Source organism: Chelonia mydas, chromosome 16, assembly GCF_015237465.2.
Source record: "Chelonia mydas isolate rCheMyd1 chromosome 16, rCheMyd1.pri.v2, whole genome shotgun sequence".
Taxonomy (NCBI): domain Eukaryota; kingdom Metazoa; phylum Chordata; order Testudines; family Cheloniidae; genus Chelonia; species Chelonia mydas.
In genome coordinates this window covers 23009878-23034661 of record NC_057857.1, presented here as the reverse complement: position 1 = coordinate 23034661, position 24784 = coordinate 23009878, and the positions used below count along the sequence as shown (strand labels likewise).

Here is a 24784-nt window from a genome sequence, read left to right as displayed (position 1 = left end):
TCGAGCTTGCCCTGTGCGCTGGAGGGGGACAGGGGACCTTGGGCCAGCCCTAGGCAGGAGGGCTAGGGCTGGCCCTGTGTGCAGGTGAGAGAAGAGGGGCTTGGGCTGGCCCCACGCTGGCAGGGGTGGAAAGACCTCAGGCTGGCACAAGTGGGAGGCCGTGAGGACTCAGTCTGGTCCCACACAGGAGTGCAGGGGGTCTTGGGCTGACCCACGTCATGTCCCATATTCCCCCTGGGAGAATATGGTCTTCCTAGTTAATGGAATGTTCACAGGCGTTGGCAGAGAGTCTCTAACCAAATCTATTGATCATCTGCAAATAGCAGTTTTCAGAGGCTTATATCTTGGTCAAAATTGGGTGGATTTTCCTTGGGAGAACAAAAGGCATTTCTCTGACTCAAGGACCATCCTCCCAACAAATGTAAAATTCTTCTTTCAAACCTTGGGGGAGATAGAGCTCTTCAAAGAAACTGTCAGAAAAAACTATAGCTCTGCAAAACAACCTATTTTTTACTAGCATTGTACTCGGAAACAGCTGAGCCATTTTGGTCAAAATAAAAAACAATCAGCTTAAGGCAGAGATCAAGCATGGAAAATCTCAGCCCGAACAGTCAGTTTGGTTAAATGAATAAGCAACTGAGAACTGGCTGATAGAGTTTTAGGCATCACAACTATCTCTGCTAATAGTTTGTGGCTATTTGTCTAACCTTTTCATTGTGGCAGACTCCTGTTTGTCCACCAATGCCCAAGCCACCAGCCCCCTCTCAGCTGTCTCACCAGTTGGAGTTAAGGTCCCCAGTCCCTCCCGAAATACTCCCAGTTTCCAGCTATTCTCCAGGTGGAAATTATTCTGAATACCATGTTCTGGATCTCAATCCCACTGTACACATTATTAATTATTCTACTAGTAACACTTCAAAAGGTGTCAAGGGGTGACTTGATTAGTCTGTAAGTGTCTACAGGGGGACAAATATATAATGGCTCTTCAACCTAGCAGAGAAAGGTATAACACAATCCAATGTCTGGAATCCGAAGCTAGACAAATTCAGACAGAAATTAAGGCATAAATATTGAACCGTGAAAGTAATTAACCATTGTAACAATTTACCCAGGGCAATGGTGGATTCTCCGTCACTGACAATTTTTAAAGCAAGATTGAATGTTTTTCTTAAAGAGATACCATGGGAATTATTTTGGGGATGTACTCTGGCCTGTTATACAGGAGGTCAGACTAGATGATCACAGTGGTCCCTTCTGGTCTTGGAATCTGTGGTGGGATAGAAGTCAAATCAAACCAGCAGCTTTTAACTTGATCCTTCAGATATGACCGTGATATTGTAGCGCTGTATATTTTGAATAAAAAGAATCAAATTCCACAGCTGAGGAGCATGGGATATAGTCAGTACATGTGGAACACACAAAGGCCATTTGAAGATGGAAGGAGAGGAGTGAGCTAATGCCAATGAAATGAGAAGGGATGGAATCTTGCAAAGATCAAACTCATGAACTAACCTGAGCCAGTTGCACTCACAAGTGTGTGCTGAAAAGCCCAGCTGCTGAATTCTGTGCCTACTGGAGATGCTGAATTACAGCAGCTAGAAGCCGCACTGATGAAGGATTTACAGGAGCAAAATTGGGATAGATCGCAAATGATTTTCCCCCTCTTCTCCCCACATAGCATACTCAGGACTGGCTGTGACAAATACAGCTTCAGCAGTTGGCTTGAAAAATCATTCGTTTCTATGGGTTTAGACCAGTGGTTCTCAAACTTTTTGTACTGGTGACCCCTTTCACGTGCAAGCCTCTGAGTGCAACCCCCCCTTATAAATTAAAAACCCTTTTTAATATATTTAACACCATTATAAATGCTGGATGCAAAGCCGGGTTTGGGGTGGAGACCCCCCATGTAATAACCTCGCAGCCCCCTGAGGGGTCCCGACCCCCAGTTTGAGAACCCCTGGGTTAGACTGTGGGAGCAGTGGTTAGAGTCCAGCAATGTTTAATGCTCATTTACCACGCTTTTTTCTCCCATGATTTCAGCAAAGGGGCCATCAAACAGTCTCAGCTGGACACCCAGAAATGTAAGTAGTTCAAAAAACAGGACAAAAATCCATCTTACTTTTCCATTCACTTATTAAAATTAAGTGAGGGGGTTTACAGGGCAAAGATCCTCTTGTCATATGTAAACACCTAAAGCAAAGCAGAAAGACTTTGGGACTGAAAGAATTTATTTGAACAAAGTAGCAGCAAGAGAACGAGTAGACACTGCTGGGACTTCTTGTTTAAAAAAAAAAAAAAAAAAAAAAAAATTAAATGCATGTATGGCCTCTGTTCCTTAGTGATCAACATTTGGCTCAGGAAGTACTGGCAGAATCCACCTTATGAGGATCCAGAATGTAATGGGCAATTGGTTTGGATGCTGATAGAATCTGTGTATAAGTGAATTTAGATGCTTGGCCTCCTATGCAGAGTGTTAAGCTGGTTATCAAGAAGAAATTGAAGGAACTAAACCCAGGCTGAGTTACAGTATGTTCCTGGTGGGAAATATTTTTAAATGCACCTCGTCATGACAGGACATTCCTGATTCAGAAAGTGTGTGTGTGTGACCTGTTGCCTTTCATTTTTGGAGCTGCTCTTCCTGAACTGGAAGTGTGGTCACAAAACATGCTTGTTTGCTTTTATGTACAATGAAATGGCAAATCATATTTCTTTATTCACTCTAAACACTATTTAGAAAACAAATGTCACTTGCACCTGTTTCCAATTCCAGGTGAGCCACCCCCATTTCAGTTTTTAATTTCAGGGTCTTAGCAACACAATAGAAGAGATGCGGACTTTTTATGTGAAAAGGCTCCTACTTACAGGAGACTATTTCTCTAATTCAGTTTAAAAAGGTGGTTTCTCTGAATATTTTACACTTGCTCAAACTCAAGGTTGATGTGATTAAATTATAATTTGAAGACAGTAACCGTTTAAACATACTCCATTTCAGCTCTGTACTTCCTCTCTGAACACACTTGAATAACATCTATTTTTTACATTCAGTTTTGTGTATAACAAGAAAAAATTGTAATGGTTAAAAATATGTTGTGTACGTGATTTGCATGGGATGACGAGTTAAAGCATGTTTGGCCCTGGTAGGGACCTTCTGCAGAAAAAGTCTTTACATACAAGTTGATAGAATTATTTTAAGTACAACCGACTTCTAATGTGAAGCAAGATTTAGGTCTAACCGTGTAGATACGAGATAATGAGAATACATCTAGGTTAAAGTCAGTTGCTTTAGCCATCATTTACTTTATTTTCCTTTCAGTTTGACATCTCTGTCTATGAAAATTACTACGTGCCCACTGCAATCCTTCCTGAGCCATGCATCAGCCCTATTCTGTCTCAGTGGGAATATTACTGTCTTAAGATACCAAATTTAATATGACAGCTCCTATTGCTGGGAGTAGTACAATTTACATTTTTTCATCCAAAAGCCTCTCATTAAGATTTGTAAAGGGAATAGGAAAATATCCAGTCATTGTGTCTTAACCTTATCATTTGTATAATAATGTTCATTTGGATTCTTGTGTGTCAGTTGCACAGCAAAGCTTTTGCTGATACTCCTGGGGTAAAACAGAGAGACAGCCACATCTTTCTGGTGTCTCATTCTGGCTTGAACAAAACACAAGCTATACCCATTCGTGTTTATATAGCAGAGAGATCAGTGTGTATCTGTTGGCCAAATTTTCTCTGCTTTCGCTCTCTGATCATGTCAGTTGACTTAAAGCAAAGCTTTCCATGTGAAAGTCCAATTTGGCTTCTGCCAGCCACCTCCAACTCACTCACGCGGATTTATTTCTGCCATATGGAAACCTGAGCACCGAAACAAGCCTGTCATGCTTGCCAAGCTACCCACTCCACCCGAGGCACGGTTCTGCATACGCTGATTGCCCTGTGCACAGGAGTACTGCTGTTTGCACTCTCTCTGTGCTGTATCGCTTTTCCTCTCTGCCCCCGAGTGCTATTCTCTCCTGTTACACTAATGTTGAACTAAGGAGGTAGTGCTGCTTGTTCCCCCTCTCTGAGGTACTGTGCTATCTCTAGGATAAGTAAAAAAGCAGCATAGTATTTAAATTGATGTGCTCATGCTCCCCAGTGTCGTGCCTTGAGTCTGCATGAGAATCTGAAATCCATCATTGCCAGAATTAATCTCTTACAAACTTGTGTTTTCCTCCGAGCTTTGGACAGGTATTTGCATTTTCCTAATATGTGGCACATATTTACTGTTAATATCTGATATTGAGCAGAATGTTTAAATGAAAACTAAGATTAAATTGGAAATAAAATATGGATCTTGGAGGTAATACAAATCCATGGACCACATTAGTAAGGAAATGTGTCACTCAAGCCTTTGATCTCAGCTCTATTCTTTATTAACTACAGTTAAAAGAAACACATGACATGGGATCATGGGAAGCCATGAAGTCTCTCATTTTGACACTGAAGTATGGTGGTTTAAATTCTGCTGTAATGTTGCATGTGGAATAAAGAAAAATTGCATTTTTTGTGACTTGATTAGGGTATTATAATGAAGGACAGTTATTGCAACGTAAAATCATCACTTTCCAGAACCCAAACCACAATTTGACAAGCCCTTGTGTAAGCGAGGGAATTGTCCCGTTATTGTGGGGGACTTTCCTGGCTTATACGTTACCCTGGTGGAACTGGCTAGCAAAAGGATCTGAGTCCTCACTCCCACTCCCTTTACCCAGAGGCCTGCCTGACCTCGGAGTCTCCCCTTCCACTCTCCTGTGTGGCAGTGTCCTTTTAATCCTGACAAGGCTGGGCCCAGGATTCCTGGGGGCTCAACATCGAATCTTGTTGTGGTCACTTAGGACAGGGGCCAGGATTACTCTTCCCCACTCTAGACGCTTCCCTGACCCACTGATCATTGCATATAGTTCAAAGGCAATACAATTTATTAAACAGCAATCGATTAAAAAAGTAAGGAAAAAAGGGTAAGGTTAAAGGAAATCAGTAATCCCACTCTGTGGGCATGGGGAAACCAAAACCAGACATGTCTGGAGCATAGGGGAAGTTCAGTCTGTTCCTCACTTGTGCTGCAGGCAGGGCCGTCCCTAGGGGGGTGCGGGGCCTGGGACATTAGAAATTTGGCACCTATCTGCCGGGGGGGACAGGGGTGCTCCCCCTAGCTCTGCCCAGGCCCCGCCCTCACTCCACCCCTTCCCCCAAAGCCCCATCTCACCCTGTCTCTTCCCTGCCCAGCTCCACCCCTGAGTGAGCTGCGCCCTGGCTCCTTGCCCCCAGCACCTCCTGACTCCGCGTAACAGCCGATCCGTGGTAGGTGCTGGGAGGGAGGGGGAGGTGCTCATTGGTGGGACCTGCTGCGGGAGTGAGAGGTTCTGGTAGGGGGGCTCCTCCTTGCCTCCCCGCCCACCCGCCCGCATGCCATTAGCCTCCCTACCCCACTTGCCCTCCTGCCTTGCCTCCCCGCCCGTGGGGTCTGGGGCGGTCGCCCTGATTCGCTGTACCCAAGGGACAGCTCTGGCTGCAGGCATGCCGCAGGTCAGACACTTGCTCTGGCAGGGCCCTTCCCCCCAGCGTCAGCTCCTCTGTCGGGGTTATGAATAAGCCCCTACCAAATTCACAGCCACGAAAACCACATCACAGACTGTGAAATCTGGCTTCCCCCCGTGAAATCTGGTCTTTTGTGTGCTTTTTCCTATACAAAACAGATTTTGTGGGGGGAGACCAGTATTTCTCCATTTGGGGATCCTGACCAAAAAGGGAGTTGCAGGGGGTCAAAAGGTTATTTTAGGGGCTGGTGGTATTGCCACCCTTACTCCTGCGCTGCCCTCAGAGCTGGGTGGCTGGAGAGCGGCGGCTGGTGGCCGGGTGCCCGGCTCTGAAGGCAGCCCCCCGCCAGCAGCAGTGCAGAAGTCAGGGTAGCAGCACCACAGCCCCCCACCCCGCCCGGCAACCTGGCAGTCTCTCCACAGCTCCTTTTTGGGTCAGGACCTCTGCAATTACAACACTGAAATTTCAGGTTTAAATAGCTGACGACATGGAATTTACCATTTTAAAAATCCTATGGCCGTGAAATTGACCAAACTGGACTGTGAATTTGGTAGGGCCCTCGTTATGATCCCTCTCCAAGTCCAGCCTGCAAGACCCCTTGGCTGGCAGCTTCTCCCTGCACTGGGCCCTCTGCTGGCGTCCCTCTTGTGCTTCCCAGCTGCTCGCTGCGTCTGGCTCTGGACTGCTCCAGCTCCACTGTGCTTCAGTGCGGCTGCTGCTCCGCTCCCCGGGCTGCTGCTGCTGCTGCTGGGGCTCTGGCTCTGCGCTCTCCTTAGCTCAGCCCGTCTGGCCAGGCAGCTCCAGCTCACCTGGAGTACGGGACCCCGTGCTCCAGACGCCCTCATTGGCCTGCCTGTCTTCTCAGTCAGGCTGCTGGCCTGAGTGTTGGCCTCTCCCCATTGGCCCTGGGGACTGTCAGACTCAGGGTCTTGGTATCTCATTGGCCCTTCCCCTTTCTTTCGGTGCTGGGAGAGGGCCAACCAAAAAAACACACAAGTTTCCGTGAGGGGCCAACAATCCCCTTACATTTGTATAATTTTTTTGTTAAATTAACTTATTGGGTGAATGGGGCACTTTTGTGGGGTTTTTTTTTGTTTTGTTTGTTTTTAAGGCATCTTAGACTTTCCTCTGTATGTTTTCTTCCTTCTCACCACCAGATCATATTAGAATTCTTGGTCTTGATCTCCTCTGAAATAATCTAAATCAGTGGTTCTCAAACTTTTGTACTGGTGACCCCTTTCACACAGCAAGCGTCTGAGTCCGATTTCCCCTCCCCCTTATGAATTAAAAACACTTTTTAATATATTTAGCATCATTATAAATGCTGGAGGCAATGTGGGGTTTGGGGTGGAGGCTGACTGCTCCCCGCCCACCCCCCCTCCCCCCCCGTATAATAACCTCGTGCCCCCTGACGGGTCCCGACCCCCAGTTTGAGAACCCCTGGTGTAAATTGAAATGAAATGCTTTATTTGTTTATTATGGTTGCAAATGGGACTCCTGGAAAGTCTAGATTTAACATGTTACTGAAGATTTCAGGCCTGGGAGTGGAAGGAGAAACCTCAGTATTAGCTGATAATGAATCACTGCTCATAATCTGTTGTTCTGTTGCCCCTTGGAGACTGAAACTGATGAGAAGCCTAGCACCTGAATTATTGTAGTCTGGGTGGGGACAATATTAGTGCAGTTAAGAAACCTTCACTACTGATCTCAACTCCTCTCTTTGCGTTACTTGGAAAGGAGACAAGCATCTTTCTGCTATGGTGTTATCATGGTATTGGATTCTGATGTAAATGTGATGCAATCTCTCTTGGCCACTTCTTAGGTCATTTATTTATTAGTGGGTAGCAGATGGCAGGGTTAGGGGAAATATCCAAGTGGCTGTAAGTGGTACATGGAAGGGGGAGAGTGAAAGAGCAGGTAGTGTGTCTCTTTGCCCTATTTCTCTCTTGTAGTGTGGTTTTGTTTGTTTTGTTTGTTTGATTTGATTTTTTTCAAGAAGCAGGTTTGGCACTCCCCTGTCAGATCCTTGTGTGATGCTTAAGTCCACAGTGGAACACTGTCAGTTCCTTACAGGAGACACCATGTTTTATATATCTAATCTAGCCACACCTTCCTTAAGGGCGATAGTGTTACAGAACAATGCTGTGGCTACCCAAGGACATTCTGCTGCTTGGATTTCAACCATTAGATGCTCATCCTTTCTTGTTAAAGGTCTTCAGTGTCAACACACTTCTGCTAAAATCTTCTTGAGTATTTAATTTGAAATTAGGCCATTTCTGAGATTGAGCTGGGATGTCTTTCCCGTGCACACAGACATATTCTGTAGGATCTCACTGGTGCTAAGGGTTCCCTTCGGGCTATCAGGAGTATGCTGTGTGTGTATGCCAGGAGCTTCACAAGGCTCTACTTTGTGGGTGTACGGTGATCTAATTTTCATTGTTGTAGGCATGGGGTGCGAGGGTGGAGGCATGTATATCTCACTGAATAAGGAAGGTTTCAGATCATTTATTTTTTCAGGCATGCCATTTTCTAACTACAAAGTGTTGTTTTTCTTCCAGATGACCGGGTTGATCAGCGAACCTGCCTTATCTGTGGAGACAGAGCTACAGGTCTGCACTATGGTATCATCTCCTGTGAAGGCTGCAAAGGGTTTTTCAAAAGGAGCATTTGCAACAAGCGGGTTTACAGATGCAGTCGAGACAAGAACTGTGTCATGTCACGCAAACAGCGAAACAGATGCCAGTATTGCAGGCTGCTGAAGTGCCTCCAGATGGGGATGAATCGGAAAGGTAAAGAGAATTAAGCTTCTTTAATTGTTTAGTGTGCACACACAGGGCAGGACATTGCAGCAAGTTCCTCTGTGTGACAGAAGCCACCTCTTTCTGTGAGAGGGTAGAAAGATTTCTTCTTTGGTTTGAGTTTTCAATACCTTCAAAACATAACATTTTGGTTTTCTTTAAGCAGTCAGTTAAAAACTAACAAGAATAACTCTCTCTGCTCCCATAGGGGACTGGGTGTCCCCTTCACTTATAATTTTGGTTTGGTGCAAAAGACAGTATTGATTCAGTTTAGTAACAGTGTTTGCTGTGCTCTGGGAATCTTTGGTGGATGTGGACAGGACCTGTCAAACTATTCTACTGACCTGCTTTGACACTACTGTATCATATTGTCCTTTCTAGTGACACTACACACTGGTGTCTGAGGAGGCATTTTCATTTTTACTCCCAGTTTTCAGGGGTTTATCATGTTCCCCAAACTACTTTTCTGGGGTGACAGTTTTCAAACCTTCTCATTTTAGAGGTAAGCTTTTTGAGAGACTATTATCTTATTTGACCACTCAAAGGGTGAGAAACTTGTGATTTGCCTATTAACAGAAAAGGCAAATATAGGCATGCTTTTGTGTTATGCAGGTAGGGAAGGATAATCCAACTCAAGCAATGAATTTCCTCCCTACTTAAATGTAGAGCTCTGCTCGGGATCCACACCCGATTCACATCCTCCAAGATCAACTGCGATCCGGTACTCAATCTGCTAGCTGTCTTTTACCTGTGTCTGCATCTGCAGCAGCAAGCCATCTCATAGGGGCTGGGGGTGGGGACAAGTCAGTGCAACGGTAGGGACTGGGGGTAAGGGGCAGAATCTCGAGGAGACAGCGCGGTGGGGGCAGAGGGAAGGGGCGTCACATCGCATGCTGCTCCCGGGGACTCACAAGCGATGGCACACGGCAGCAGCACTGTGTGTTCCATCACAGAGGGGCAGAGGGATGGAGATGGGGCCCCGCCCGCTCCAATCCCCATGGCTGGGGGCGGGCCCTGCTGCCCAGGAGCCGGCAGGCCGGACCCGGGACTGGGAGCGCAGCCAGTGCTGCCGGGCCGGGTTATGGTGAGGATGCTGGCACTGCCCGAAGGGTCTGAGCTGCTGGACAAGAAGCCGCACAGCGAGCGGGTGCCGCCCAGCCCTGGCTGTTGGCCCTGAGTGCGATATGCCCCCTGGCTGCCCGAGCCGGACACCACAGGCCAGGGGCCACCGGTGAGTAGAGCCCTTTGCTGCTGTTTCTGCATCCCATCTACTATCTGCAAGAATGGTCTGCGGATATCCGCAGATTTGCAGGGCTCTACTTAAATGTCTTTTGTGCTTTCTGTGGGAATACAGTTCTCATCTCCTGCCTTAAATTTTAGGGAAGAGAGGCTAGTGTAGACCAGGCCTGTGTGTGCTTGCTCCAAACCAGTTCTGTCAAAAAAACCTATGGAGTTGCAACGGCCGCGTGGGGGGGGGGATTGAGAGCTGACACCATTTTAAAAATGGGAATTAAAATTGTTTACCATAATCAGCTACTCAATGAGGGTAACAGTGCAGCACCCTCCTTGCATGTTCTCTTTCACTTTTGAATCTGTGCCAGCTCGTTTATGCCGTGCAAAGGAAACCTGAGTTTGTGCCTCCATTACTAGAATTAGAAAACTGACTTGATTTTTAAAACGTAACCAAACATGACGTCCTAGCAAGGACAAATGTTTTTGGAATGGGTAGGGGAAGGGACTTTTACTACAGCTACCATTTGCTGGAGTACTCCTCCTTGAAACAGCTTTAAATAGCCCTTTAAAAAATCCCTGGAGACCACAGAAAGGCCTTGAAAGTTAGGGACAGGAAAAGATTTCACGGACATCAGGAATGCCTGACTTTTAATCACAGGCCATAGTTGGACCCTTCCTCAATCATCCCCCAAAGAATGTGTCCTCTTACAGTTGGAACTTTCTTCATGAGGTGGCTCTTACATCATAATAGTTCATTAACAGTCTACCACTTTTCTGCCAGGTACAGTTTCACCAAGCAGGGTGATGCAAAGTAGGAGCTCTGCACTTCTAATTTGGGGAGCTCTGTCATATAATCTCCTTAGGTAGATCAAGTGTGGAACACACTGATCAGTTTGAAAACCTGTTGCATTAGCTTCTTCTTTAGTCGGCTGTGATTGCCCCTCTACTGCTGAGGAGAAAATCCATTTGTGTTAGTTCGTGTGGTAGCTTACTGCCTTTGTATCATATAGCTGTTAAAATGGTGGTGGAATGGCCACAGAAATGACGGTCCAAAAACTGACCTAGTCAGTGAAGGGAGAGGAGTTACGGGCGACAGTTTTATAATGGAATATTCAGTTTAGACATTGTCTGTGAAAAGACCTAAAGTAAATCTTTGTTATATTTCCTTTCATCTGAACACTGACAGAAGCAATGGTTCTAAAATGCCATGCAGCATCAGATAATATGGTTGTCATTTTGATCAGGGGATGACTGGTGTGTGGTTAAATGGGCCATGCAGGGTTTTTGTAATCTAGGGCGCGCACATGAGGCGGGCTTTTAATTTAAATAGAAAAGTGCTCTTGTAAAGAAGTTTTAATGTGGTTAATTAGCCCATCAACTCCCTGTTTTAACTTGACAAGGATTGTTTTTACTCTTCCCTGGAATGAAGAACTGATTTTTAAAAACTAACCTTCCTAGTTTGATTTTGGTATGCATTTGTGTTCACTGGCGCACCAACATTTTGACCATTTAAATCCTTGGCAATGTGGCCTCCTAAACTTTTTAAAAGCAGATTTTTTTTAGCTTAGCAACAACAAACAGGAAATTTGACTAGAACGAGGTGAAGCTGTAATATAGTGATTGTTCAGGCTCTCTCCTTTGATATGCATAGAGGGTATTAGGCCTCAGAAGGCAAATGAGTAGTCCTTGTGGGAAAAGCTGTTTCCTGGATTCAGAAGCAGAAATGTCATTTCTTTTAAACCCAGCTATTAATTCTCCTAAGACTTTGTTATCACGAATGTGAAAGCCATCACCAAATTCATTCTTAGGTGTTCTTACAGAATATGTTATACAGTCACTAAATCCAGAGCTCCACAAATACTGTTTTATAGTGAAACTTCATTACAGTAAATGGTGTTAGAGATGAGATGAAAAAAATGATGCCCTGACCATTTGTGCTCATAAAAGATCCAAGGGCATTTTGCTCAGTGGGAACAATGGTTAGGCCTGGCTAAATTTAAACTTGGAGAATTGTGTTCTGAATGATCAAAACTCCCCAGGGTTGGAGAAATGGTCGCTTTACTTTTCCTGGTTGGCGACCACTGGTTGGTGTGCTTTGCCTCCTACCTTCTTGTAGATGTTATGATAATGCTGAGTCTATCGGTGAGAGGCCCTTGCCACACCAGAAATGCACCACCTTCCCCTAGCAGTTGTCAGAGACATTATCAAAACCCTACAGTAATGTATTCTTTAAATATCGACCCACAAAAGTTTAAATCTCCATTGCTCCTTGAGTGGCCAATGGGGGATTACTGTGAAGTGATGCAGGCCTCATTCCTGCTAGCTCCCCTTTCCCTGGACTGACTCCATTCCAAGTCTCTGCCCTGCAATGAAAGATAGAGTCCCAGTTTTCAGTGGGCTCCGGTAAATTCCGGGAATTCTTTAATCTGCCTTTGTACATAGGGAGTACATAGGGGAGACTTTAGCTGCTGCTCGTTCAGAAGGAAACAGCGACATCTCCTGGCCACTGCTCAGGCATACCACAGTGAAAAAGACTAGTTTTCCTCTCTTTCCTTCCTTCTCCTGGGAAACTCCATTAATTAATCTCACTGAAGAGCAAAGTCAAATAGCTAGGGCTTTTTCTGTAGATGAAAACCCAGATGTTCTTTTAGAACGGTTAAAAAAAGGGTGACTGGTAACAACATTATTTATAGCTGTTCACAATGCTCCAGGCTGGATGGCTTTTCAGTTGTGTGTATAAAAAAATAAATAAATTTAAACTGGGGGGGTGTCCAAACAAGACCTGTGTGACTTATCAACTCACCATCTTCAAAGATGTTTGTTGCTCAGATGTGTTGTTATATGGCTGTTGGGTGGACAGGAAAGTTGCTCATTTTTTTTACCCCAGGGTTCAAGCATAATTTCACAGTGGTTTATTTTCTGTCCTCATTGGCCAGAAAAAAAGTTATAGCATGATTGGACCACAAATATATTTCACAACCATGTCTAAACGTATATTTTTGTAGGGTCGACAGGCCCATTAGCATTCAGCTTACAAGGAGTCCAACATGCCATTTCTCTCCTGAAGAGCCTTTGACAGGGCCTGGTAACCAAGACAGGTAGTGCAGGAATGCTTGGAGAGCAGCCTGTTTTAGCATCAAGCATTTTCTAGCATGTAAGTCATGAAAGAAATGTTACACAGGTTAACAGAACTGTCCCCAACCTGTGACCCATCACCAAACATCACGTCTACAGGCATTACAGAACTGGGAGCACTTCACAAGGGGTAACAAAAATCTCTCTCAAAAATCCCAATTGAAAACATACTAAATAAATGACGTTTCCAAGCATGATTAAAAAAAAAAACACCTTGAGGCAGGCAAAGCACCTTGTAATTACTATTGCGTAAAGAAAGAGGGAGTCCAAAATAGGGGTGCTGAACAGTAAAAAGGACTGCTGCTGCCAGATGTGCAGCATCTCTGCAGATCTCTGAATAAAGTAGTATCGGTGAGTACAAAGTATGGGGCTTGCATCAGCTAGAGCCCTGATCTGGATTACACCTTTGCTGTGAAAATCAGATAAGCAAACAAAATGAAGAGGAAGATCCCGTTCAGTGACTGAGTGTTCAGGGTAACCATTACAATTCAGTGCTGCGGGTGGACAGAATAGGCCCAAGAGTACAGGAGGTTGTAGGAGGTGTTTGCTCATTTGGAGACTGTAGTTGCTCTTCTGGTTGCACATGCCTATTTTGAAGGATGGCTGGCAGCTTGTCAAACCAGTTCAGCAGGGAGGTGGGCAGTGCTGGAGTGACAGGGCATGCTGTAAAACACAGACCCCATGTGTGTGATGCTAGCTCCTAGGCATCCTTCAGGCATTCTGTATTTCATTAACGCAGCCTGGTTTTACGGGGCTGTGGATGGAATCTTCTCCCTCCTGAGGCTAATGAAGAATGCTGCTGCTGCCTCCTCGCCTGAGTGCCAGTCCGCAGGCTGCCCAACCAGAGGTGATGCCCTTTTATCTGTACAGCTTTGGCTGTGGTAGCTTCTCCCTTGCCTTGTGGTTCAGGCTGCAGATGGGCCTCTCAAGCCTTGGGAGTCAGGTAGGCTTGACAGCTCGAGCTGGATCCCGAGCCTCAACGTCCACACTATTGTTCTTAGCTCTCTAGCTCAAGCCCCGCAAGTGTGAGTCTCTCTGCCCTGGTTGCAAGGCCTGCTCCGAGCTGCAGGGTGAACATACCTTGAAGTCATCACACCTATGAAGTGCATTGAAGAATGAAAACGTTGGAGAACCCCTGTTGAAACAGTGACTTGCTACTGGGAGTCACTAGGCTTCCCTGGGATTATTCGTACTGGGGCTGAAGTTTGTCCTTGGATTTTTTTATATATTTTTTATTTTATTTTTTTACTCCTGCCCCCTTACCGTGCACTGCTGCATGAGTCATTCATCAGCTCCTGCAGAGGGAGGGTGAGGGTACCCCACAGTAGCCAGAGGCTGCTTTGCGCCTGGGATGAGTCGTCTTCCACATCGAGCTGTGTCTACGGTGGGTGGCCAGGAAAGGGACTGTGACCTGTGTCGATTCTCAGGATACTCAGGACTAAGGGTCATCTTGTTTCACCCCCTCCCTCCAGCCTGAGGGAGTTTTGCTTATGCCTAACGGGCTGTCAGTTCCGTGACAGCGCCACCTGTTAGTCACTCAAGCACGCTCCTCTGGGCTATGCCAGCTCTTACCTTGCCTTACAATATGTGCACTCCAGTCCTTGAGTCCCTTTGAAGCATTTCCCTGTAATGGTCAGCGACTCATCTGCTGAACACTCACAGAAATACCAGATTTGCAGCCCCAAAGAACAGTGTACACCATAGGTGTAGTTTGACTTCTATATTTGGAGGGGGGGAAGCACCAGTCAGGCCAACAGGGCTGCTCATGTGGGAGCAAATTTCACGCCTGCCTGAGGCTTGCAGTTTGGGGGACAACACCCCACTCCCACCTCCCCAAACTACACCCATGGTATATGCACCATTTTGTATGATTTGACTCCGGATAAGCACCTTGGTCGCAGCACTGAGATATGTTTATGGTGAAAACAAGAATGTTTGTTGTCAAAAAGTCAAGATTCAAGCGATAGTAAGTATGAATAGTGGAAACAAATGGTGGTTACATATAAAACAAAATTGTAGCATGCTTTCTAGGGACTAAAGTTAACTAACAGTCTAACCTCCTGGCTAAAAAGATTTATCTCACCCCCAAAGTGCCTTGCAGTGTTTCAATCAAGACTGGATGAGATTTCATTTTCAATTATGTAAACACGCTGTCCATTTGCTTCCTACATGCAGGATATGGGGATGCCCCTTTTTGCCTTCTGCTTGAATTCCCCAATGTTCATTGTCTGTCCTCAGAGACAGGATAACCACCTGTGGTTTTTTCCTCTGCGCTGCTTCCCTGTTGATTTCACATCTCTCCATTGACTTTGTATATAAATGAGTGTTAACTCGCAGTGCTTAATTTGCATCGTAACAGAGAGACAGGTGAATAAACACCTCTTGTCTAGTTTTCACCTCTGCTGGAGACTCAGACCTTTGTATGGGCTCTAGGAACCTGTTTTCTGTCTATATATGTAACTTCATACAATGTCAGTACGTACATTTCAGTGTGATACTAACGACCAGCATTACTGATCTTTCACTAAAGACCTCAGGTGACATTCTGTGGTAAACCAGAATGTACCTACCAGAATCAGGGCATTCCTGGAACCTCCTTGCCAGCATTAAGGGGTTATTGGGTCACAATTTCACAAACTTAAGAGGGGCTTCAGCTGGAAGAATAAGCAGCAGGAGCAGTTGAAATCCTTTGGCACAATGGTCCTTTTCCCATGCAGGATTTCCCTGGTAATAGAAGAAAGTGGGGTTGTGGGAGAATAGAGAAAATGCCAAATAGAGGTGAAACTAGCTCTAAATTGAATACAGTTGAGACTTTCTATAAATGGTTTGTGAGCCTTTAAGAAATGCAACCTCACTATTTAGAAGCCTTTCAAAGGGCTTCCTCCTTTTGGAACAAAACTGCTTACCTAGTCGAACAGCTAGGATTTCAAGTCACTGGTTCACATACAGGCAACTTGTAAAGTGTGTCCTTTCCATGCTCTGTGGTGTCTTGAGGAGACCTTACCCTGTGCAATAGCAGGGATGAAAGCCTCTTGTCTTTTGTGCTGTCTGCAGCCTCAACACTAGAGGGAATCAGTTAACACTCTGACAGGACCCTGGTTTAATCCAGAGAGGTGTTTGCTATTGGTATTGTGCACAGGCCAGAGGTGGGCAAACTACGGCCTGTGGGACCGTTCTGCCTGGCCCCTGAGCTCCTGGCCCAGGAGCCTCGCGTCCAGCCCCTCCCCTGTTGTCCGCCCTCCCACACAGCTACGCCGGCAGCGCTCTGGGTGGCGGGGCTGCACGCTCATGCAGGACAGCATGGCAGCGTGTCTGGCTCCGGCCTGGTGGAGTGGCGGCCAGACATGCTGCTCTGAGCGGCATGGTAAGGGGGCTGGGGGGGTTGTTAAGGGGCAGGGGGTCCTGGGGGGCAGTCAGGGGGAGGTTGGATGGGGCGGAGGTTGGGGGGGGGGCGGTTGGGGAGCGGGGAGGCAGTTAGGGGCAGGGGTTCCGGGAGGGGGTGTTCAGGGGACAAGGAGCAGGGGGGTTGGATGGGTTGGGGTTTTCAGGGGGACAGGCAGGGGGCGGGAAGTGGGAGGGGGCGGATAGGGGGCCGTGGCCAGCCTGTTTGGGGAGGCACAGCCTTCCCTACCCCACCCTCCATACTGTTTCGCACCTGGATGTGGCCCTCGGGCCAAAAAGTTTGCCCACCACTGGCATAGGCGTATACATCCCAGTACTAGTGAAGGGGGGACACACCCTGTTGTGGAGAACATTGCTACTTCAACCAGTTCTCATTAGTGGTACAGTGGGGTGCTTTCCCTTTATCATCTCTTGAATTTTCAGGCAGTTGGTGGTGATATGGTACTTTTTCATTTCTACATCACCTTTCACTTGAGGATCTGCAGTGGCTATATAAATGTTACTTAAATCTCTGATTGCCCTTGTCAGCCAAGTAAATATTTTTGTGGTTCCCATTGCAAGTGGGAATCTCAGTGCATACTGCACAGCCTCTCCTTTCCCCCGGGGGGAAATACACGTGAGCTGCCTTAATTAACAAAATAAAACTCCGATTCAATGTCTCTCTAGACAACAGGCAATTTCCTGCAGGCCAGGTGTTCTCTGTGTAATAGCATTCCAGAATGCGAAAGAATAGTGGTGTTCCTAACTAGCGTTTGGCTCTTCCCTTTCAGCAATCAGAGAAGATGGCATGCCAGGAGGCAGGAACAAAAGTATTGGACCTGTCCAGGTAAGCGTATTTTCATTTTCCCTAGTGCAGTGCTCTTCAGCTTCTGTACTGTTTGTTAGGCTTTAATCACATGACACCACAGCACATTTGTACAAAGACACCATCGTGCTACTTCAGGAAATGGGGAAGGTGACCCAGTCATTAAGGCTTTGAAGGGGAGAAAACATTGCTATCCTGCCGGGAGGCTGCATGTGATCAGAGCGTCCCTTGACATCATTTCTGCTGCCTCTAACTGCTGCATGAGGCACAGTTGTGGACAACACACCCCAGGAGAAGGGGTTGAGTTGGAGTTGGGGGGTATGTAGGTGTTTCAGGACTGCCTTGAATGTGCTGGATATTTCTCTTTAGGATCTGTGTTGGCTGCTGCACTGCAGAACCCAGGACGGTTACTTAGCATCTCAAGGCTCTGTGCCATGGAAGCAACCAGGCCCAAGATTTAGGCCTGAATTAATTTGGTGACAATCTTCCAGCCAGCCCCGTGTCATTAAGGATGCATTCCATTTAGGCAGTAGATTTGTAAATAAAGCCCTGTTCTTGCCTGGCCCTAGAGACATGACATGGCCCCAGTGGGTTACAGGTTATCAGCTGGCTACATGAATAAAATGACAATCTCTAAACTACTTGATCAGACTGTAGGAAACCTTCTGTCCTTCGTAAGTCAGGACAAGCACTTCAATCCCTGCAAAGCTCCCAGTAAATCTTGCAGTGTCCATACCACAATTTCTTAAGTTGTTGCAAGTGGGGTACCCAATAAATGTCTTCCTGATTGATGGGGCAGCATGTCTGGAGATGTCTTATAAAATGCTAGGTAATTTGGCACAATAGCTTCTCCTGAACAAGTGAGAAATGATTTGCCATTTTCCAGCCTGCAGCAAGAAATGCTATTTTAAAAATACTATTTATTTTAATAATATAGAAAGAGCTTTACATGACACTGTCAATGGCTGTGCATCTATGAAAATCTCTACTCACTACAGCACAGAACTGGAGTGGACGGGAAGGAAAGGAAATATGGTTTGTATACAAAAAAAAGAGGAGAGAAATATCTGAATAATACTGATCCCAGCCCAGCTGCTGCTTCTGGAATATTAATTCCAAATTTCGCTGCCTGAGACAAGTTCACCTCTCCAGACACATGCAGTTAAATCATAGGGAAATGCTGTGGGCTGTAAGGAAGCAAAATGGTCCAGATCTAGTAATTGCTCTTCCAGTGCTAGTCTGATGTGCATCTCACTGTGTGTATGCTGTGGGTATGCCTGAAGCTGGAGAATCTTGAAAGCAGTGTCCATTGGTCCGCACATGTACCTTGGCTCACCTTGTGCCTGCGACTGAGGAGATAAATGGTAGGGCAGATTGACTGCCTCTCCGGTTCCTTCTCACCACTTCCTGATCCGGGTTGGACACTCCTGTTTCGAATGCTTCAGCTTTTTTCTTTAGCTGTGAAAGTATATTTAGATATCTCTAAATAGTTTTAGTATTCAAGAGTTTTGAAGTTTTTATCTGCCAGTTTTAGTGTTTTATAGTTAGCCAGTCTCTCTGACCTGGGAAGCACCACCTCTTCCCCAGACTTCCTTTGGGTACTGGTCTGTGCCCAGGACTATGGGCTTCAAAATTTGTGCTTCCTGCCTGTGATCCGCCTCCATCAGTGAAAACCACCAATGCTGCTTGTACTGTCTCGGGGAAGCCCACATTGCAGCAAGGTGCGGTATCTGTTTGTTCTCCAGCCATACCCTGAAAGAGTGGAATTTCCCCCTAGGAAGCACCTAATGGAAAGGGCCATGAGACCACTATCAGACTGTGGCTGAGGGACCCTTCCCTCTCCCCCCCCATTTTGGGCTGACTCAGCAAGCAGCATGCCTACTTCCATGAGGTCTGAAACAGGAACGAAGGAGTCTACCCTCACAGATCCCTCAGTAGGGTCTTGTTGGGAGAGCAGGGAGCATTCTCATAAGCAAGAGGATAAGTCTTCCTCCAAATCCACTTAAAAGTCATATGTAGCCCTGCGTAAACTGAGCACTAACTCAGCCCAAGGGAACTTAGTACATACTAAGTCTGGGGCATGATAAGGGAGCCCACAAGTATAGGGCTTCATTGGCACCATGTCATGATTGGGTGGACTAGTACCTCCTGAGCACAAGCCCTGACTTCCCCCGGCACCAGTGAAGACCGGTAGCTGAGAGCATTGGTCACATGCAGTTCCATCGGACTTAACAGCTTTGGCACGCTGTCTCTAGTGTGGCTCTGGTAAGAGACGAGACCTATGCTGCTTCTAACGACACCTCAGGAGGTCTAGTCTAACCCCCTGCTCAAAGCAGGACCAATCCCCAATTTTTGCCCCAGGTCCCTCAATGGCCCCCTCAAGGATTGAACTCACAGCCTTGGCTTTAGCAGGCCAATGCTCAAACCACTGAGCTATCCCTCCCCCATCTCCCACCAGGGGAGCTGGCCTTTTGAAGGAGTTTGTCTCCCTATCCATCTTTGGGCTGTGATTTCCCTACAGTGGCAACCGTGTTGGAACTAAAATAATTTTTTCCTCACCAGGAGATGAATCATTATGTCCTCCTCCAAAACACCTTCCTGGAACAGCTTGGGACCAACCTCTGCCTCATCATGCCTTAGGGACAACAGCAACCCCCATTTGACCCATTCTTTTGGCCACGCTGGGGGCCATGGGACCAGTACCATCTCAGTGGTTTGCTGGAGAGTCACCCCTTCCCTCCCCTTTGAGGGGACAACTGGAGCTGCCCCCAGATTTTATTGAGGAATAGAAGTACACACTGGATCAAGCAGTTCTACAAGATCAGACGAGATTGCTGTCTTCATCGCCAAATGAGGTAGTGATTTCAATGTCTCCAGCCTCCTCCAATGACTATAAGCACTTCAAGGAACTGCTTTGTAAAATTGGAGGGGAGCTGCAGATTCCTCTTGAGGAGGTTCAGGAGCCTCAACACAAGCTCCTGGACAACCTTCAGCCCTCCGCCTCCAGTAGAATAGTGCTTTTGGTTAATAAAACTATCCTGGAGCCAGCTAAGGTGGTCTGGCAGTCCCCAGCTACCTGCATCTCCATGCCCAAGAGGGCCGAGAAATGGTACTCTGTCCCAGCCAAGGTGATGGAATTTCTGTTCTTTCACTCTACTCCTAATTTTTGGTGGTCCAAATGGCTGTAGAGAGTTCTGGGCAGTAACACCCGCAATCTACCCTGACTGATAAAGAGGGCAAGCATCTCAACTTATTGGGAAGGAGAAACTATTTTCTTCTTCTAGCCTCCAGTTCAGAATAGCCAGCTACCAAGCACTATTGGCTAAGTATGACTTCCTAAACTATTCAAAATTCACAGACTCCTTTGACAGTCTCCCCCAGCAGGACAGAGCTCATTTCCAGGCTGTCATAGATGAAGGGAAAATGGTTGCCAAGACTGGTCTTCAATAAGCAGTAGCCTGTGCACCAGACAGGACAGTAATTATCAATGCGTCACTGTTGGGTTGGAGAGTCCACGTGGACAACCATACAGAGCAAGTCATCTGGGCATCTTGAGAGTCCAGATGCACATCAGTGTTCTAGAGTTACAAGCAGTTCGAAGATCTTGCAAAACCTTTCTCCCATTTGTTCAGGGTCACCATGCTCTCTGTGTCAGACAACATCACAGCCGTATTTACAACAACAAACAAGGAGTGAGCCCCGCCTGCCCGCTCCCCTTTGCCATGTGCAGAAGTGGTCAGCCTGCGGAACGGGTGCATTGGCAATCAGATTACCCTGTCAGTGTCTACCCCTGAGGAAACCAGAATGTGCTAGTGGACTCTCTCAGCAGACACTTTGCATTTGATCACAAGTGGGAGCTCCATGACTCTGTGGTAAACAATATTTTTGCTCCACAGGGGACCCCACCAGGGACTTGTTCCTCTCCAACAAACTAGAAAGTGCAACATATACTGTTCTAGAGGAGCCCTGAGTTGCCACTCACAGGGCAACGCTACTTCCATAGTCAATCATCTGAACTATGCCTTCCCTCTATCACCACTCCTCTGCCTCGAGTTTTGCACAAGATTTGGCGGGAAAGGGCATGAGTTAATCTCATTGCCCCCAACTGGCCCAGATGGTTTTGGTTCCTTCCCATGGCATTTTGGGCACCGATCACATTCCTATATTTTCCTAGTCTCCTGACTCAAGGGCATGGCACTATCAGGCATTCCAGCCAACGGCTGCTTCACCTCAGAGCCTAGTTTTCGGATGGGCGTTATCCTTAGAGCAGTCATGTTCTGAAGCTGTGCAGAATGTCTTTCCTCATAGGAAGGATTCCACTAGGAAATGTTACCTAGTCAAGGGGAAGCATTTATCTTGGCCTATTTCTCCAGAAGCCACAGATATTCCATTCATTCTGGACTATATTTTTTCCTTGAAGACAGCAGGTTTGCCTGTCAATTCGTTATGGATCCGCTTGGCAGCAATCAGTGCATACCATCTGCCTTCACAGAGCTGCTTGATCTTTGCACGCCCTCTAGGCCTTTCCAGAATCTGCTAGTCAATCAGAACCTTTCTGCCTGTTTTAAAAAAACAACAACAAAAAAAGCCTCGTGCTCAATGGGGCTTGAACCTTGTTCTCTAAACTAATCCTCCTTTTGAACCATTAGCTTCTTGCTCCATGTCTGTCCTATTCCTGAAGGTTGCATTCCTCGTAGCCATCACCTCAGCCAGGAGGGTTGATGAGCTTGGGGTATTGATGGTAGGTCCTCCTTATTCTATATTTCATAAGGACAGAGTTTCATTATGTCTACACCCTAAATTAATTCCCAGAGTAGTCTCTGCGTTTCACCTGAACCAGTGTATCCACTTACCTGTGTTCTTCTCAAAACCTCACACATCCTCAGAAGAAAGGCAGCATTCCCTTCACATTCAGCGAGTCTTAGCCTTTTACCTGCAAAGAAGGGAAACAATCAAGAAATCCCATAGCAGAAAGGGTCAGAGGTCAGGATATATCCTCTCAAAGAATCTCAGAATGGGTCTCTGGCTGTATTTTGCTCTGTCAGCTGTCTGATCTCCCCTCATGGGGAAGAGCGCAAGCAACATCTATGGTGTCACTTCAAGAGGTGCCTCCATTTAATATTTGTAAGGCAGCTACATGGAGCTCAGTCCATACATTTGCTTGACACTGTCTCTTGGTACAGAACTCCTCTGCTGATTGCATCTTTTGGAACATCAGTCCTTCATTTGGCTCTGCCATCTTTGACCTAACACACTCTTCCTATTCGAGTACTGCTTGTCAGTCACCCACAATGGAATGCACAAAGGGACCAGCTATCGAAGAACAGAAAGTTACTTACCTTATAGTAACTGGAGCTTCTTCGAGATGTGTGGTCTCTATCTGTATTCCACTTCTACTGCCTGCCCTCCTTCCCCTCTGCTTCGGAACTTCTCTGATTTGCAGTGGAGAAGACAGAGGTGGTCGGTCTGCCCCGTGCTTTATCTCCTCTGTCGGAGGCATGAAGTGAGCCAGGGCACATGTGTGGACCAATGGATGCCCTTTCTAAATTCTCCAGTTCCTGGTACGTGGAGCACATGCGTACTCAGTGGAATACAGATAGGGACCACGCATCTCAAAGAACCTCCAGTTTCTATAAGGTCAGTAACTTTCTCTTTCTGCCTTACACTCTCATTCTGGCCTCATTTATACTAACTTCCTCCCCTAAGTAGAACCACATTGACTTCACTTGGCTTGTACTGTTATGACTGGGCAGTCATATAATTCTGTAATCCTTATTTAAAAACAAATCTCTCATTAGTAAAAAATAGGAAACCAATAAGAAAAGCATGGAAGATTTTAAGTGTGTTTGAATGTTCCTCCCATGTAAAAGACCCCTCTCAAAAATTCTAGGTTTTAGTAATTTTTCCATGCTAACGTAGCAGTAGAGCTCCAGCAGTATGTGCAGCTCAGTCTTGCTTAATTCTGTGCTTGGCTGGAATAAGTTTCACTAAATGTAGTAATTTTTACCCAAAAGATATCAGAGGAGGAGATTGAAAGAATTATGTCTGGACAAGAATTTGAGGGGGAGGCAAACATCTCTTGGAGTAACAATGGAGACAGTGACCATAGTTCTCCCGGGAATGGAGTTTCTGAGAGCAACCAGCCATCACCTGTTTCTACTCCGTCTTCAAGGTGGGAGTTTCCATTGAAAGAATTTCAGATGAATGTAACTCTGCCTATATTTCTCCGGGGGCTGCATTTTGGGCCAAAAGTGAAAATGAGCATTTTGATGTGTAACTCAAACACATCTTGCGAATGCTGACCTCCTTTGTAAACATATTTTAGCTAGAGACATATACACTGTGTTAGATCAATCCAGTGTGATCTGAGAGTAAAAGTCTCATGAAAGATTGACAAAGAAACGTTGGGTTAAAGGTCTTACATTTAAAGCAAATATTTTAGTCTGTTTTAATACCACTTCAGATTATGAAAATCTGAAAATTTTATACACATAATTTACCTTTCAGTATTAAAGCTGTCTGTTTACTTTCTTCCATTTCATTTTGTTTGTATGTTGAAAATGAGCTAGTCAGCTTATTTGATTTTCTAATTACTTTATAGTTTGTGTTACTCTCAGGTTCCCGTCCCCTAGCACATTGTTTCAGTACTTGGGTTGCAAACACGGGAAAGAATGTTTAAATGCCAAACCACCACCACCACCCCCCCCCGCCCCAGCCCTCTTTCCGTCCCCCCCACACACACATACTCTTCCATTATCAGTTGTTTTAAAAATGTAAATGAAAATGTTTTTATTCATAGGTTTTGTAAACCTTTTTATTCACAAACCTAAATTCTGGGCCTTTCAGTAAATAGAGATGGAAATGCTTAGCACAAACCTTGGCTATGTGATTTAATCTAAGAATGCTTTCTAAGCGGCAGAGTTTCTAGAAAATCACGGTAAATGGAACTAGCATGGAGGTCAGGCTGGACATGATGCAAGTATGAAGCAGCTTGTCTGCATGCTCTTGATTGCTTTCACCACAGAATTTAACCAGAAGGGATTTTTCATCCCTTTTCTTTTCTGTGAAGCATTATTTCCATCTGTCCCTGAGCTGGATGAAAGATTGTAATGAATTAGATGGAGTTTGTCCAGTCTATTAAATAGATCTTCCCTTTTCAGTAGGTCTGTGGAGCTGAATGGATTCACTGCACTCAGGGATCAATATATTGGGACTCCAGTGTCCACGCACTATCAGTACCTACCGCACCTTTTTAACTATTCTGCTCACTCAGCTCTGATGCCCCCACAGACCCGAAGCCTAGATCCCCAATCACATAGTCTTATCAATCAGTTAGTGTCAGCTGAGGACCTGGAACCACTTGGCACTCCAATGCTTATTGAAGATGGGTAAGTGCACGTGATTTGGTGGAGTGAGGCTGCCCTGAGCCACTCCATTGTAATGCCGGTACTGTCTCTGTATGCACAGCACATGGAACGTGCATAAATTAGTGTTATTGGGGGAACACCTTTTGAGTATTTAAATTCATAATAACATTGTATTTACAGATCTCTTAATTTTGCATGTGTATAGGTAATTAAATAAACTATGCCTGATTCTGAAGCCAGTAGCCAAAGAATGTCATCCAAGGGCTAGAGCTGAGACTGTGATGCTAATGTCTGTAGGCTGAGAGGATCTATTTCACAAGTGAAATCACTTTTCTGTTCTTTGCATAATATTTTGCACATCTCTGGAGTACAGCGTCCGCTTCCCTTGTAAATGGGAAGCAGCAGCAGCTTGTTAATTTGTCTGGTATCCAGGACTGCAGGAGGCTTCCTGAGAGCAG

The 24784-nt window shown here is 45.9% G+C and overlaps 1 protein-coding gene across 6 annotated transcripts in view; it reads left to right on the top strand.

The window, feature by feature from the left end:
* The window catches only part of NR6A1 (nuclear receptor subfamily 6 group A member 1), a 189246-nt gene that overhangs the window by 142026 nt on the left and 22436 nt on the right, over window positions 1-24784 (top strand). For 4 of the 6 annotated variants that reach the window (XM_043530313.1, XM_037879720.2, XM_043530314.1 and 1 more), the window contains 4 exons: window positions 8145-8375; window positions 16925-16980; window positions 22974-23131; window positions 24120-24347. In XM_043530313.1, the coding sequence (XP_043386248.1) occupies window positions 8145-8375; window positions 16925-16980; window positions 22974-23131; window positions 24120-24347 (673 nt within the window). The remainder of the gene's footprint in view (window positions 1-8144; window positions 8376-16924; window positions 16981-22973; window positions 23132-24119; window positions 24348-24784) is intronic. The other 2 variants (XM_037879721.2, XM_043530315.1) reach the window with 2 other exon arrangements.